Below are 11018 nucleotides of genomic sequence, written 5' to 3'. Positions count from 1 at the left end.
GTGGCCATTCTGTTCCACATGAATGACAGGTAAGATTTAAGAACCCCTGAGAGTGTAACTGGAACTCAGAAGCAATAAGCAAGTACAGATGCTGGACCTCTGGCAAAAACCACCCAGACAATTGAGTAGGAATGAAAATTCCTAGGTTGGCATGGTGGTATATGACCAGCTCCTTGAGAGGCTGAGGAAGGAGGAATGCTTGAGATCTTGGTTGAGGTCACTCTGGGCAACATAATGAGACTATTAAAAAAAAAAAATTCCTCACCCACTCCACTCATCTCTGACCTATTGAGTCAGACCTCTTGAGGTAGGGGGTAGGTAGGAGGAGGGAAAAAGACTGAAACCTGATTTTAAAATAAACTCTAGAATTGAGGCATGTAAGTTTGAGAACTGATATCCAGGAGGTGATCGATGTCTTCTAATAGTGTACACTCTGGACACTTGTAGAGGCAGCCACTGTGGATCAAGACTGTAGCACAGGCAGCAGCACAGGAAGCTTTAGGCTTGTCTTCACTAGTCCAACTACAGAATCCAGAGGACAGGAACCATGTCTGCTCTTCTCGGATGCTCGTTATTCCCAGGGCCACATAACAAACAAAATGTCATGCCATAACTAGAGCCAGGCTAGTATCAGGAACAGGCAGGTAGGCCATCCAGATAGGCTATCCCTAGTTGGCCTTCTTGGACCTCAGCAATCTTCATAAACTCAAGAATTCATTCACACAAGAAACTGAAAAATGCACTGCTTACTTACAACTACCAAATCCAGTGAGGTAAAAAATTTTTTGAACTAGAATTGTATTGTCCCTAAATCCTACTGAGAATCTCAGGAGAGGGTGTAATATGCCTGTGGTTACTTCAGGGGAAGATTACTTAGTTCCAATAGGGGTTAGGCAGGAATCATTACCTACTTTTGACAGGAGAAAACTTAAGTCACAGGTTAATGTGTATGGTAAGGCAAGGGGGATGTGTTTGAGGTGGCACAGATAAATTATCTGTCCAAGAACATGGTGAACGGATGCAGATCACAGACCAAGTCCCTGGAGGTGGGGCTTTCAACTATGGACAAAACCATTCCTAAGCCCTCTGGGACACCTGCTAGTGGTGCACTGAGGATATAACAGCAAGGGTGCTTGAACACACAATCCAATTGGGGAATGGGCAGAGTGCATTTATTTTCTTCTATATGTGTTTTTAAAAAAGAAAAGACCTCCTTTCTAGCACCCAATGTCCACTAGGCTTAGAATGGGAGGAGCTAGGACCAGTCCCCTAGGAGAAGGTGTAGGAGTAGAAGGCAATGGCATTGACGTTGTAGTCCATGGGGAGGAGATGCCCAATGTGCCTGGCCCCTAGGCTGGCCCCACCCAGGGCGGAGGAGTGCCTCAGCTTCATCAAGGTGAAGCTGGAGAAGGAGTTCTGAGCCTGGATCTCTCTACCCTGGGTCAGCGCCAAAAGGAAACCTGCAAGGAAGAATGCAAGGACAGAAATGAGAAGAGACCAGGAGGAGGGGAAGGGGACAAAGATGCTAAGGTCTTTCTGTGAAGATGCTGAAGGGGCCAACAGGCCAAGTCCCCAGGACACAGTGGATCCCAGGGCACATGCAGCCAGCAGCCTCAAAGGCCTGCCCTCCTCTCAGCTCCAATGCTGGGAACTCCAATAGGGGCCCTTGAGCCCTGCAGAATGTCTAAAGGGAGCTGAGCAACTTCCTGAAAGGAGGCTGCCTGGAAAGAAGTCACGTTTCTTTCTTCTGGCCAGGATTTGCTGATTAGGGATGTTACCACCGTTTATCATATGCTGGAGCTCTGATTCTGAGTTTTCACTTTAACTTTTAAAAAGAGGTTATTTAATAAATCATTTGAATATAACACGTTTTCAGGACCTCAAGGAACTGGGACTGCAGCTCAGTGGTAAAGCACATGCACAGCAAGTCTGAGGCCCGAAGTTTAATCCCCAGCATAAATATATAGTTAGGGCTGGGGATATAGTTCAATTGGTAGAGTGCTTGCCTTGCATTCATAAGGCCCTGAGTTCGATCCCCAGCACCAAAAAAATAAAAAAAGATAAATATATAGTTAGTTTGTGGAAGTCGGATGGGACAGAGGCAAAATGAAGGCTGAGGGCCTTAACCTGAGGCATCAGTGGCCTGTCTTGGCCTCAGGGCACAGGTATCAGTTTTTCCTAAAACAGGCAGCTTCCTTGGACTTCCACTCCAGACCCATTCTCTGCCTTTGCCCTTCCCCTCCCCTTGCCCCGAGACTTACCTTCCTTCAGTAGCTCCCAGCTCTTCCACACAGAGCCCACACACAGGATGGGGAGGCCAATCTTCCCTTGGAACAAGACCTGGGTAGAGGGCCAAAAATGGATGCTGTGGACTGAACAAGTATCTCTGGAGCTGCTGGGTAGTTTCCTAAGACCAACCCCAAATCCCAGACTTTCCCTCTAGTCAATAACAGAATAAGGTGAACTCAAGGAAAGAGAAAAAGGAAGAGCAGGCAGGGGAGGGAAGAGAAAAGGGGCAAGCAACTACAGAAATAGGAAAGAGAAAAGGAAGGGGAATGGATAGAAAGGGGATAGACAGACATTAAACCCATTTACTACATGTAAATACAGGTAGTAACACACCAGTTACAGAGGGAAGCACTTGACCATAGGATTTTCTTATGTTATAAGCAAAATTTTTCTCACCTCATAACTTCATCTAAAATAGTTTCTAATTGATGCAGGGTTTGATGGGGCAGTTCCATCACCAAAAGGGAAGCAGCACCTCCACTCACCGGGTCAATCTCGGGCAGCACTGCTACGATGTGTCTGCCCAGCATTTCCCCAGCCTTCCTGAAGATGTAGCGAGAAAGGGGGTCTCCCTGCTCGGCACCTGGGATAGGAGACGGGAAAAGGGGGTTGGTGAACACCTAGGGACAGCTTGTCCCGGTTACTCTCCCCATCACAGGGCAGCACCTCTAGCTGGCTGAAGTCTGAATTAGGACAGATGCCCCACCACTGGCACAGGGGCAAGCAAGTCTCATGGCAGCACTCTCCACTTCCCCGCTGCACCTTTGAAGGGTACCCTATAGGGAATGCTTTACCAGGCACTGGGAAGGACAGCCCTTTGCCCCAAAGCACCCTACCACCAGATTACTAGTTACACTGAGTTATTTTGAGCCTATCCCTATAAATCTCTCAGCTCTGGGGACCCAGGAACTCAGCTAAGAAGCTGGCTGACATCTGGTCAGTGCCCCACCCTGCTTCCAGCAGTCTACCACTGATTAGCCCCTTCCTTGTTACTGGGGAGAAGGAGCTCAGTCTAGCAGGCTCTAAAAGAGCCCAAGAGTACCCTGAGGCTATGGAATCCAAATTAACAGAGTAGAAAGCAAAATCTAAATAAGCAAGCCATATTTTGAGCTTCTGACACCCAACAAAATATGCCCAAGGTTTCCTTAATCCCCTAGTTCTTTGGATGTAACTGATTTAAAAAAATGTTATAGATTTGTCTAAATGAAAACTGTTTCATACATTTCTCAGAAACTGGCATATAGCTTGCCCTAGCCTTGACAGCTGTCAAGGAGAAACACTGACAATACAAAACAACAGTCAGCACAACTATCTAGCCCTTCTGCCTCCACCCCAAGCCCTCTGCCTGCCATCACCAAGGACAGAGGTGGCAAAACAGTGAGGTCACTTGGTGAGAGGGAAATTGGTGTCTAGCCCCCATATGAACTTCACCCTCTAATTAGGCAGGTCTGAGGGAAACAAAGCCCGACAAAACCCTACCCCACCTCAGTACCTTCGGCAATTTTCCGGCAAAACCCAGCAAACCTGCTTTTGTCAAACTCCCTGTACAGGTGGGTAAGGATTCCTAGCCGATCTGGCACCTGAAAGACAAACACCACAAGACAGCTATGAGATGTAAAGAAAATCCCATTTGCCCACCTAAGTTGCCCTTCCTAATTTATACTATTTGAAGAGCTAGAATAATTCTGGGAGCATGTTTTAGCTCTAGAAAGTATAAGGATGTGAGATTTCTCATTTGAGAAAAGTGTTTTCCTAGCATGAACTTCATTGTTACCAATTAACTTACAGGCAGTATAGAATACAGATATGTAATCACCACAGCATGTTCCTTAAAGTGCTCTTGGAAAGGTTTCTTTGGTCAAAGGAATCTAAGTAATACCATATATTGCAGCTGTCCCTGGGAGAGTTACAACACACGTTAGCAAAGGCTCCAAGAGGTACTGCAACCAAGAAATTCATCTGCTTCTCCCAAACTTATGTGACCACAGAAGGTCCTTCTTCCCCAACAAACTTGCCTACCCCTAACATCTCAAGTGATTTCCCAGACACATTTTAGTAAAGGGAAGTGGTGCTGAAATTTGAGTACCTACATATATATTTTATACACAGTCTCATTTAACCTTAGTAACGACTTCCTTTTCTTTTCTTCTTCTTCTTTTTTTTTTTTGAATCCAGGGGCACTTAACCACAACCACTGAGCCACATCCCCAACCCTTTTTTATTTTTTGGAAGAGAATCTTGCTAAGTTGCTCAGGGCGTCACTAAGTTGCTTAGGCTGGCTTTGAACTCATGATCCTCCTGCCTCAGCCTCTTATGCCTACAAGCATGTGCCAGAGCTCACAGCAAACCTTGGTAACAACTTTCTAAGAATGACTGAAAAATATAAGAGGGAGCAGCAGGCGTGCTGGTGGAGTGCAGACACAATCGACTGGGTGAGACAACTAAACTGCTAAGGAGGTGTTTTCTCCTGGTCCCTCCCTATTCCTCACTGTGGCACAGGACAGGGTTACTCTTTAATCACCAATCCCTCAGCCTTAAGAAGACATGCCCTACCTTCCAATGTCTCTAATCGCCTTCCTCAGCTTTAGGTCCAGCTTGCCTAAGTGACCCCCAAAAGACAGACTGGCCCTCATGCAGATAGATGAGCTATTAAATAAATTTGTCTTCCTTCTCCTCTTCCTTCCACATCCTCCCACCTTTCATCACTGGCTCCATTAAAGGCAGTTGTTTCTCTCAACCCACAACTGAGCCCAGCATAGATGAGGAGTCAGTCCCCAGTGTGCTGGGTAGGTGGCTGTGCCTCCCTCTGAAATTCCTCTGCTCCCTTCTTAATAGGCTTTCCTGACCCATAAAGGCCAGAGAGCAGATCAGCATTCAAGGATCTTGCTCAGACTCTACCTGCTATTTCTCCTTCCTGACCTCACTTGCAATTTTCATGTTAGCCTAGAAAGCTGTTTCAGTGGGTTTTAGCTGCCCAAGAATGAAGCCTGGCTAACCACTTGTTCTCAAACCACAGCTTTCTCATGATACCTTTGGAATGCACTGTCTTCAGCATTCTAAATTCTGTTCTTACCTATACTTCACCTTGCAGCTCTGACCCACTTTGGCCCACCCAATCCCTCTCCTGCAACTGCTCTGTCTCAGGGTCCCCCACTGCCCTACCCTAGGTAGACACATTCACTGGGGCCAGGGAAGTACCTGGAAATAGTTGAACATGGCCTGCTTGACATAACCAATATCATGAGGAGCCGCCTCTAGGTTGTCGATGGAGTCAAACACTATTTTCACTGCTTGGTGTGCAATCCAGTAGGCTGCAGAGAGCAGAGAGTGCTAAGAAGATGGGCAATCTCTTGGAGCTCACCAGGAAGGAAACTCAGACCCAGACAGGGTTAGTGATCTGCTTGGGTTTTATAGAAAATTACATTTCCTGATTCCTGGGGGTGGGGATGCTGGGGAGAAGGAGGTGCTTTGAATGAAATTGTATCTGACTGACCCCGATAAAAGCAAGCTGGAGCTGGAAGACAGAATAGGTGAATCTGTATCACAGCATCTCCTACACAAAGACAGGGTCAATCAGATCTCACAATTGTGCCAGAGTCACAACTCGAGCTGGGCCCCAAGGGCCCCTGAGAAAATGTACACATGCTACCCGTAAAGAGGCCATGGTGGGAGGAGTTTCTATCTCTTTCCCAGAAGCGGACTGGTATGGCATCTATGATCTTTCATAATCTCAATTCTTCCCTAAGGTCTCCAAAAGTCAACACAGGTAGGCCACAGCCATTGTGCTGAGATGTGAATCTGAACCCTGGAGCAAAATCACTAGTGAAGAGCAATGTCAGCAGTTAGTCCAGCAATTGCAACTCTTATGATCTGTCAGCCATTACCCTGCACTTGGAATGGCTATCCCCAGAAAAACCCCAGGGATTAGTAGGCCAAGAGCAGGGGAGAAGATGGGGAGCTGCAGGAAGGAAAGGGTCCAGGCCCAGTGTGAGCTCACCTGAGCCCTCGTCTCCTATCATGTGGCCCCAGCCGCCGCAGCCACTCTCGGAGCCATCAGGGTTGATGAGCCTGCAGTTGGAGCCTGTCCCAGAGATGAGCACGATCCCACCTGGGGAAGGGGCAGGGAAGGCTCAGTGTGGCCAAGGCTCTGTACAGAGCAACAGCTTCCGACTGTGGAAGAAGATAGGACAGAAACTACACATATCCCAGGCAAAAGGGTTACCACCCAGTCCTACAGGGGAGAAAACTGAGCCCAGTAGGTTTCCTGCCTAAAGGGGAGGGCCTGGGCCTCGGAGAAACTGCAATCATAGAGCCTGTCTCTAGGGACTGAGGAACATGGTCTACATCTCCTTAAGGGAATGTGGCTCCTTGCCAAGCCAGTCTTCAGGTGAGTCTACCTGCTTTACTGAGTTCCTACTATGTGCCATAGATTGTGCTAGACATTGTTCTTATAGTAATATTTAGTTAGCACCTTATAAATATAATTGTTCCTTATAAATATAAAAGTTACAAATATAAAAGTTCCATGACTTCTCCAGGATGGTAGAGCTAGCAAATGCCAATCCTGTGATCTAGCACTACAAAATCACAGAGCTCCCCAACTTTCTTCTCTGTGCTCTAGGATACCCTCAGCCTGCTTCTCACTGGCTGCCACCAAGGGCTCCCTCCTTTGCAATGAAGTCTTATGTTTGATTTGCTTACCATCATGATTACATTTCTTGCCCACTTTACTTCTATCTTCTAAGTTTTGCTTTGACAGAGGCTTAAACTGATCATGAAAGGATTTGGGTGAAGAGCGGTGACACAGAGACTTCCTTCCAGATACTGCAATACTAGTTTTGCCAGCTACCTCTAAGGGGCTTTCCCAAGAAAAAACCAGTTCTCGACCTCACCCCTCCATCCACCTCCTCACCATCTGGCGTAGCTGTAGCGATGGAGCCTGCAGCATCCGTGGTGATAAAGTAGTTCTCACTCAGGTAGGGAAATCGGTCCCTCAGCTCCTCCGTCAGCATCCTCAGTGCATCCTCCTGCTCCCCACCACTCAAGGATAGGCCCTGGGCCACATGGGAGATGAGCAAGCAAGCAGAGCTCCAGACACAGTGCCTTTCTCATCCCAACCCTCCTGATGCCTGCCTCCTGCTCTATGTCTGGCTATACCCTGCTCATCCAGCCTCAGTCCCTCCATCCCACACCACCACCCCTCAGAAGGCCCTGGCTCCAAGAACAGCCCAGACTGCGGATGGACAGAGGAAAGAGGAATTTAACAATGCTATGTTTAGAGCTTAGACAATGCTCTTAGAAAAATCAGGCAGAGAAACAAGGTAAGGGGTGATGGTTTGGCTGTGTCCAAAGAACATCTCACTTATGTGTACAAGGAGTAGCCAGAGCTGCATCAACTTGGGAGGAAGATCTAAGCTGAGAGTAAGAATAGCTTACACATAATGAGTGCATATGGGTCAGGTTCTGTGTTAACCCTTTTGGGATGTATCACTGTACTTTTCCCAATAACTCTAGCTACTGCTAGCAATGTTTTCCAAGTGAGGAAACGGGCTGAGAAAGTAAGACCCACTTCTTAAGGATCAAACAGATACTGAGTGGTAAAGCTGGGATTTAAACCAAGGTTTCAGTGGCTCTCCCTAATCCTACTCTTTCAATATACTTGTGGTTGAAGGTGGCAGCTGAAACCATGAGAATGGGTAAGATCACGAGTTTCAACACCAGGGACTAGACCTTGGAGGCCTTCTCATCCATAGTTATCAAGTTCATCCAGTCTAAACTTGCCACCTGTCTTAGTGTTGCTGTTGGCTTAATTCCAAGGCTCTACCCCGGACTCACCAAGCTTCGAAGAGGTACCAGAGGATCCACCCCTGCTTTCTGTTTGGCCCTGTTCACCATCTCGTTGATCCTCTCCACACATTTTTCTGTCCCGATTAGCTGGCCCAATCAAGGGAAGAGGAGTTACAAAGGCTTGCAAGACCTATGTCATCCCTATCAGTTGCTCTATGAATCCCAGCCACCACCTCAGTTGGAATTAGAGAATAAAATCAGAACCAAGCCCTCTGGTCCCCTCAGTGTGGCTTTTTACCCAGTGGTTTGTGCTCAGTCCATCTGCTTCTGCCAGGATCTGCCCATCCTCGGAAAGTAAAAGGACCTTGGACCGTGTGCCTCCCCTACAGAACACAAGAGGGCACTTAGTTCTGCTTAGAAAAAACCTGCAGTAGAGCTAAACCAGTGCAGTCCCTGTTACAGGCAAAGCCCAGTGTGATAGAGATAGCTTCAGTAATCCCAATCACCACTCTCAAACCCACCTCTGTGGTTTGATGTTTGTCTTGAAACTGAAACACAGTTCTCCCTCAGCTTCCCTTTGAATATCCATCATCTGGGCCTTGAAATTTTCTGATGTGTGGCCCACCCCACTTAGTTAAGGCTATGTTAGTTAAACCCTCACAGTGTCCCCATAACTATTAAAATTTTCCTCTGCATCAAGCATGTGTTCAGTTGCTTGTGACTACTTCTAAATAGATTTAACAGCTCCACTGGCCCAAGCTCTGGATCATTTATCTAGCCTCATTACTAGCACACAGCTTGGCACAGACATTTGGTTAACAAAAAAAAAAAAAAAAAAAAAAAGCTAAAGAAATGTGTACATCTCTCTGTTCCTCTCATAACTATTAAAGGCTGCCTTTCAAGACCCAGCTCCACCTGCCAAGGTCTTCAAGACATCTTTATAAGAAATGCTCACCAGATGGCAGGGAGAATTTACACACAATCAATTAAACCCTCCAATGCTGATTACTGGGGAAAATGGTAGTTTAGAGGCAGATCTGTGGTGATGGGATGTGTGTTTCCTTATGGATCAGTACTTTTAGGAATGTCTTAGGAGAGGACACTGAAGACCTTCTCATCGGATTCAAAGAAGACACGAGGTTTCAAACAGTAGTCAATGCATGTGAAGTGGTAGATTCAACATCCAAAACAATCTCTTGACAAACTGAAAAAAATGGGTTATAGCTTATAGATGAATGTTACAGGGATGAATGCAAACTGCTACACTGACTGAGGTTTTAAAAAAAAAAGTGCTACAAATTCAGGATGGTACAGGATGGGGGAGATCAACCTTCACAATTCATGTGAAAAGACTTTTGGGTAAGTCAGCAGTGAGATAAGGCATACACTGAAGTTAATTCAATCAGATTCAAAAGCTCTGAAACAAGTCACTTTCTATTATATCCTGAGTCAACACATTCAGATTCACAGAATTTTGTCACTGGCAGGGAATTTGGTAATCAATCATCTTGTTCCTTTCTGTCCTCAGTAACTGAAGCTCAGAGAGGGCAGAGGTATTACCCAAAGTTATACCCAGGGCAGAGCTACTACAGAAAGTCCTACAGACAAGATTCTTAGCAGAAAAATAGAGTAACAGAAGATTCAAACCAGCATGAGGTGCCTGTGGTGCCAAGAGAAATGAAAGCTTTGGGGCATGGGCACCAGAACGTGTGAACACTGTGTCGCGCAGCTGTTCCAGCTCCCAGATACCCTCAGGCAAAGATCTTTGTCCCAGCTTCCACTCACTCCAGCTTGCTATCTCCAACCCAGAAACTTCACACCTGACACCTGTTCTGCAAAAACTCCTTCTGGATCTGGGAATGAGGAAAAAGCTGCTTTCCCAGAGGGAATACGCCGAGTGGGCTGTCCAGTGAGTTGTCTGTGGACGAAAGGGGCGTGGTTCCGCTGTAAAATACAAAGGACCCCCTGGGGTGTGGCCTTGGCACTCACCGAGGCCCTGCAAGGGACAACGCCTCGCACTTAAGATTGGCCCTGCACGTGACACACCCTTTCTCCGTAAGGCCCTGCAACCCAGAAGCCCACAGTGGCCGGATCCTGAGGTGCGAGGCTGCCTGCACACCCTGCTGGCCATGACCTTCCGCCCCGCCCTCCAGCCTGGAATGTCCGAGTCCGCCCCTCCCGTGCTCCCGGCGTCGGGCCGCACTCACCCCTCTACACCCCCATAGAGAGCGGCCATGCTGCTGCTACCGCCGCCGCTGGTCCCGCCGATTGCTCCCCCGCCCTCCTTCATCTTCCCTCCCTCCCTCCTGCTCGGCGCCGCCCCGCGTCACGTATTCGTCTGCGCAGTCTAGCTGGCTCGCGGGGCGCGCGAGGGGGCGTGGCTCTGGGAACCGCCTTGGTCCGTGGTTGGCCCGGGCAGGGCAACTCCTCGGACTGGGCTTCTGTGCTTCTTAGCGGCTCTTCCCGGTCCCGGCCGGGCCTCCCTCCTCCCGGACCCTGCTTCCGAGGATGGGTACTGGATCCCCAGTGCTGGAGTCAGAAAGTGGCGTCGCGAATTGGCCCCACTCGTCACTCCCCTCCCCGGCCCTGGACGTCCGGAAGTTGCTGGCAGCTCCGCGTTGCGCGTGCGCCATGCTCCCGTCGGCTGTGTGCAGGGTTACGCTGACGGTGACGCACACACACGGCAGGGCTCCGGGAGCTCCGCGCACAAACCTGGGGTCCCGGGGCGTCCTAAGGAAATTAATGTGGGACCCTGGCGATGGCGAAAATCACACGCGTGCACAAAACACCTGCGCGGATCTTCAGCTGCGCTTGTGTGAATATTCGAAACCAGGAGGGAGTAGAAGCCTTTTGCAAAACAAGAAAAACCCTCCAGGCTGTCCTGAGAAGGAAACAGTCAGCTCTTACTGCCGACCTAATTTAGTTATCCGTGAAGGGTATTT

General features: G+C 48.2%; 1 protein-coding gene across 2 annotated transcripts; it reads right to left on the bottom strand.

Moving 5' to 3' along the window:
* Nucleotides 1-683: 683 nt before the first annotated feature.
* On the bottom strand, nt 684-10656 carry Nagk (N-acetylglucosamine kinase). 2 transcript variants are annotated; one of them, XM_026405124.2, is made up of 11 exons: nt 10284-10340; nt 9032-9280; nt 8375-8459; nt 8125-8223; nt 7202-7343; nt 6287-6397; nt 5488-5600; nt 3782-3869; nt 2775-2872; nt 2262-2340; nt 684-1460 (listed from the first exon to the last, which is right to left on the bottom strand). In XM_026405124.2, exons 4-11 carry the CDS (start codon nt 8182-8184, stop codon nt 1270-1272), a joined length of 882 nt encoding a protein of 293 aa, XP_026260909.1. In that variant the 5' UTR covers nt 8185-8223; nt 8375-8459; nt 9032-9280; nt 10284-10340; the 3' UTR covers nt 684-1269. The 2 variants fall into 2 exon arrangements, with proteins under 2 accessions (XP_026260909.1, XP_026260907.1); XM_026405122.2 differs by lacking the exon at nt 9032-9280 and having other exon boundaries at nt 10284-10656.
* Nucleotides 10657-11018: the final 362 nt, after the last annotated feature.

The sequence above is a fragment of the Urocitellus parryii genome, chromosome 12 (genome assembly GCF_045843805.1).
Source record: "Urocitellus parryii isolate mUroPar1 chromosome 12, mUroPar1.hap1, whole genome shotgun sequence".
Classification (NCBI taxonomy): Eukaryota; Metazoa; Chordata; class Mammalia; order Rodentia; family Sciuridae; genus Urocitellus; species Urocitellus parryii.
This window is presented reverse-complemented; position numbering and strand designations above follow the sequence as displayed.